The sequence below is a fragment of the Rhinolophus hipposideros genome (assembly GCF_964194185.1).
Source record: "Rhinolophus hipposideros genome assembly, chromosome: 1".
NCBI classification, from domain to species: Eukaryota; Metazoa; Chordata; class Mammalia; order Chiroptera; family Rhinolophidae; genus Rhinolophus; species Rhinolophus hipposideros.
In genome coordinates this window covers 15,693,928-15,699,206 of record NC_138047.1, presented here as the reverse complement: position 1 = coordinate 15,699,206, position 5,279 = coordinate 15,693,928, and the positions used below count along the sequence as shown (strand labels likewise).

Here is a 5,279-nt window from a genome sequence, read left to right as displayed (position 1 = left end):
AGTTATTCTTATTATGTTATCTCTAAAGAGTCAGGCATTAAGCTTTCACTCACCCTGATCACCTTAATTAGACTTGTTTTAGATTTATGAGAACTATAAAATTAGGAAACTTTCATTTAAAAAAAAAAATTAAACCCCCCTGGATGGTTTCCCAAAGCACATCCAGCATTACTTAAGACTTTATTATTTCAGCTAGTTGGATACATTTTATCCACAGCTCTAGGCAGGTCTGTAAGAGTTCTGTGACTGACGCCTAATGGAACCAATTTTCACTCTGGCAGAACAAATTCAAGTTCTAATACTAACTTGAATTCCAGTTTCCTTTGGACGCCAGGAATCAAATCCTTTAGAAAGAAAATGTATCAGAGCATCTGCCTATTAAGCGATATTCCATTTATTTCATCTGAATAGCTGGCAGGAACAACTGACTAAAGTCAAGTCTAAAATAGAAAACAAATAGTTTTTGTTTTTAAATCACTGAATTTGCTTTATTCCTTTTTTAGCCTTCTTTCCCTCTTCTCCTTCTTGGCCTCAATTTTCTACAAACTTTCCCTATCTCAACTGAGGACCACAGACCTTTTTAAAACAGGAACAAACATTTCAGTGCACTCACCCACCTACACTAACAATCATATTACAGTCACAGTCCATTGACTGTCACTCACATTTGTATTACCCTGCGTCTGATGCACATTGATGCACTTGGGTGTCATCCTCTGCACTAGGAGGAAAAACAATAATTTATATAGAATTCTAAAAGTTAGCATGTTTTGTCAATAGCTTCATTGTTCCTTGTGTCCGTTCATCACATCTTGCCTGCTACTGAAATTTTTCCATATTTTCCAACATTATTAAAGCCAGTCATTATTAAAGCCATCTCAAAAAGAGATACTATACCTCTGCAACTTCTATGACACTTTCAGCTGAGAATCATATTTTCAATACTTCAAATTCTATCGTACTTTCAAGCTTCTGTAACAAACATAATATTCTTGTGTCCTCCCTAAGATAGAATTTTACGTAGACAATGATGTGATAGGAAAGATAATGCTGATCTAATGATTTTGGCATTGCCCCTAGATAACCGTGCTCCTCTGAGAAAACCAGCAATGGTTTTCTTATCATCAGAACACATTAAAGTGCATGTTCTCAATTCCTACGTGTCTTACATTTGAGAGACAAAAACACTGGAAAAACCACCTAACGACATTTATATTTGTATTCATCTAGTTTCATGAAATATACTTTGGGCACACATTTTTTTATAACAATCACATATTATTATACAAGACCACTTAAGGGATTATTGTATTGTTTTACTTTTATTTTTCACCAAAAAAAAAAAATCAGGTTTAATTAAAGCTTCCTGAAAAGACCAAAGCACAAATTATTCCAACCCTTCCTTCAGTAGGAATTACTTAAGTAATTTGAACCAGATAGTTTAAATTGTTGGAGGTAAAGCTCAGTGAATAAGCCTCTCTATATGGAATGCATGCACTGTTTTAGTCATTTTCAATTAATGTGAAATAGTTTTGCCAAAATATGACTGCAAATTTTGGGAAGCCATCATGCTGAACATTCGGAACAATTATGGTGTGTTTGTATCATTTGTTAATATTGATATGAAAATACTGTTTGAATGGTTCATTAATGCTATTTTCCATTTAATCACAAAGAAATGAATTCAAAGCAAAAGTAATCATTTTACTGGTTTACCAAAGATCCCTGATGAAATGCACACACAGTGCAGAACAAAAGTAGGTCCTAAACAGCGTTCCCAGCTTCAATAGAAACTTCAAACATGGTCATAGATTTATAGATCATACATTACCGGATGATTAGGGGAAGGTCTGAACATGATGTATATTCTGTGTGTGTGTTCTGTGTGGGAAAGAAAGAAGGCCAGAAAGGGTGGGGGTAGCCACAATCCTATAATGAGAGTTATCTCTCTTAGGAGATTTATTAATGGGGAGGGGAGAAAAAGATAAGTCAGGACTTTTCTCTCTGGTGACAATACAATACTAGAAAAAAAGCAGCCATCATGTATAATTTACTATAGAATCTCTCGTGCTAGAGATAGACTAGAAGGAATACAAAGTCGGTCGCATGTGCATATATGTTCATACACACATTTTTCTCTCCTGAAATTTTTATCTGAAATCTGCTTTAAATAAAAATGAGTTGAGCTTCAAACAGGGGCTGGGTGAGAAAGAACCTTCTAAAAACTTTGCTCAACTCGGCAAATGCTTTACAAGAGAACTAATGAGCAGTTATCTCTCAATTATATAAACATTCTCCAAAGACCGCCTCTCTGTATTTTGATTTAGAAAGAAAGTGCTGCGGCTCTTAACGAACAAAGAAGGAAAGGCTTCTCCATCTTTACTTCCCTCCCTCCTTCTCCACAGTTTGACCACTCCGTTTATCCTAGTTTTTCTTTTTAAAGAAAGGTTGTCTCCTTCTTTCTTTTGATTTCCTTCCCTCTTTCTACCTCCACGACCGCAAATGTGTCTAATAATGACTTCCACGTAGGCCCCTTAACACATCAACGTGGGAAGGGGACTCCCGCTATCCTGGGACTCGACCACCTGACTCGGGCGGTCCCCCCCCCCGCCCCCACCTATTTGCGCCCTCAGCTCTCCTCAATTCTCAGGTGGAGGGGAATGCCCCCGAGGGGTTGAGCACCCCAGACAGGGCGCGCAGTAAGTTGAGAGTTTGCTCTGGCGCCACGCAGTGTCTCTACCAACTTGTGCTTCCCGTCCCCACCCCCCACCCCGAGAAAAGCTGCGAGACTCGAAGCGCGTCTGCAAGTACTTCTGGTGGCTCTCCGAGCCCCTGGATTGGTGGCCCAACCCCTACTCTTATAGCCCGGGCTTCGGAGGAACCTGGATCTGGGGCCAATTCAACGCGCTCGGAGCCCCCAACACCCAAGTGCCCACATCTGCCCTTCAGCCCCAACGAGAACGTGCCGGATGCGGCTCGCTTGGAGCGTGTGGCCTCCGCAGGACCGGTGGAGAAGCGGGAGAGGGTTGGAGACTGAGGCCCGGAGAAGCCCCGGGAAGGGCGTGGGGGAGAGGGGGACAGTCAGGCTGTAGCAAGCGCGACCGCGCCGCCCTCCCCCTGCGCTCCCCAGCCCAGGCTCCGAAGCGAGCCAACGTGTGCACGGATCGGTTTCCCTTTAGAGAGCGAGCTTTTTGTTGAGAAGGAAACACATCGGGAAAGAAAGTCAGCTCGCACGTTTGTTTTGGTTTGTCGTCTGTTTGCCTCCCAATTAAAAGTGGCCGCCTAGGCGACAGCTTTGCGGTTTTCACAGTGTAAAACGGATTAGAGGGAAAACTCCAGCCCCTCTCGACTTTCACTTGCGGTTTGCAACCCCCGGGGCGGGTGTGACCCTGCGGCACCTGCCGGGACGTGCTTCCCCCGAGGCCGCCCGGCCGGTGGCCTCGGCTTCCCAGGGGCGGGGCCCGGCAAGGTGGAGTCTATTCTGTGCCCCCCGGGAAGGGAGGCTCCCACGATGCCGGTAAACTTCTCGCGGGGGCTGCAGCCCGCCTCCTGTCCCCCGCGCCGGGGCCTGCCTGAGCTCTCTTCCGCGGTTCCAGATCCTGGGTGTGAGGGAGTCGTAGGCAGCCTCCGGGAGGCCCCCTCTCCAGGACACGGAGCAAGAAAGAGCACAGGAAAGAAATTGACTGCAGATGGCACCGGGACCAGAGTTGCGTTGTTCGTGTCCCGCTCAGGGCTCTTAGGTTTGTCCCCAAGAATTTTGAGTTCGCAGAAGATACTTATATCCAAGAAACGATGAGTTATACGCACATTTAGTTGAAAAGGAAAGAAAGGAAAACTGCCCTTTCATCCTCTCCACGTTCCCTGCTTTCACCAAATAAACAAAGCATCCTTGCGAGAGTGGGCCGAAGCTCGGGGCGCCCGAGATGCGCAGGGAGGGGTTGCCTGCGCGCCAGCCATTCCTTCCCGGCCTTTTGCACCCACCCGCACCTGCCCACTAGTTTGCGGGGATGTAGGAGCTGAATGAGATTCCCCGGACAGCCAGTCTCGTCCTGAGCACTTGGATCCCAAACACCCATAGATAAGTCAGCCCTCGGCGAGCCTTTCCTTCTGGCCTCCTGCCTTTAACTTATTAAAATAAAAGTTTGCTTTCGGGTTAAAGAAACGCCTTTCTGGTCTTTCCGGCCTGACGCGTGACTTACACATCCTTTGATACCTTTTACACCAGCAGGGAACTATCAGTTGTGATTGCCGAAATCGATACCGGGGCATCCGTGGACGAAGTCCCGCGGGTTAATGGGGCCAAGGGATCAAGGAAATAGCAGCAGGTCCGGCAGACTCCAACAGTTCTGGACCGCTTTGCGAAGGAGACTTGCAGCGGTGGAATCTGGGTGGCAGAAGAGCCGAACCCGCGGGTGGGAACCCGGCGGATTCCACCTTAAGCGCCAGCGCTGCGCGGTGGCTGCCGAGGCGCCCGACACCTGCAGGAGGCGCTGCTGTCCCGCGGTTCCGCCCGCGCCGCCGCCGCCGCCGCCCCGCAGCTCTGGGTCCGCCATCCCGGGAGGGGGTGGGGACGCTAGGGGAGGAAGGGTGCGAGTGGAGCCGTTAGGTGCGGAACCCGAGCTCTCTTGGATTTTGAAGCGGCCTCACTGAGGCGTCGGCTGGAGGGAGCTTTCCTTCGGCCGCGAGAGGAAATGTGGGGAGGCGCCCTCCCTGCCCCCACCACCTGCCTTCCTGCCTCCCGCCACCTCCGCTCCCCGACCCTGGCAGTGCTTCCCAGACCCTTTGTTCTCGAGGTTGGGAGCTGCCGGGTGAAGGTTCCCCGGAGAAGAGGTCCCCACACGCCACTCGGAAGGGAAAGGACTCTCGCCTCACCCCACAGCCACAGCCGTCCCCAGACGAGTCCTTCGGGCCCCAACGGCCCTTTCCTTCGCGTACTGATGCTACCTTTCCGCGCCGGACTCCGCCAGCCCCCGAGCGCCGGCTCCCAGGCCTTCTCCATGTCTACCCTCCTCCCTTCCCATTCCTCCGCCACCTCCGAGGTCTCTGGGAAGAGGGTGAGAGAGGTAGACGCGAGGGGGAGGAGAAACCACGTCGCGCGGAGAATCCCCAGGGACGCTTTTAGACCCCCCCCACCCCCACCCCTGGGACCCGCCGCAGAGGAAGGGGTTTCCCGGCTCCGCCACCAGGCGGAAGGCCCGCACCTCCCCCGCTTCGCTGTGGAGCCCTGGGGCTCACAACCCAGCCCGCCTGGGTCCCGAGCCGCCCCCAGCTGGAGGGAA

The 5,279-nt window shown here is 49.7% G+C and overlaps 1 protein-coding gene across 1 annotated transcript; it reads right to left on the bottom strand.

Moving 5' to 3' along the window:
* Positions 1–656: 656 nt before the first annotated feature.
* Positions 657–5,024, bottom strand: LOC308491721 (uncharacterized protein). Its single transcript, XM_081035727.1, has 2 exons — positions 4,873–5,024; positions 657–4,573 (listed from the first exon to the last, which is right to left on the bottom strand). The coding sequence occupies exons 1-2, from the start codon at positions 4,997–4,999 to the stop codon at positions 4,308–4,310; spliced, it is 393 nt and encodes a 130-aa protein (XP_080891853.1). The 5' UTR covers positions 5,000–5,024; the 3' UTR covers positions 657–4,307.
* Positions 5,025–5,279: the final 255 nt, after the last annotated feature.

Bases quoted from the DNA above. Each gene is read 5' to 3' on its own strand.
- LOC308491721 (XM_081035727.1), bottom strand. From the start codon at position 4,999: ATGGAGAAGGCCTGGGAGCCGGCGCTCGGGGGCTGGCGGAGTCCGGCG. The intron at 4,574-4,872 runs GTGAGGCGAGAG...TTCCTCCCCTAG, and splicing joins GGGACGGCTGTGGCTGTGGG to CGTCCCCACCCCCTCCCGGG.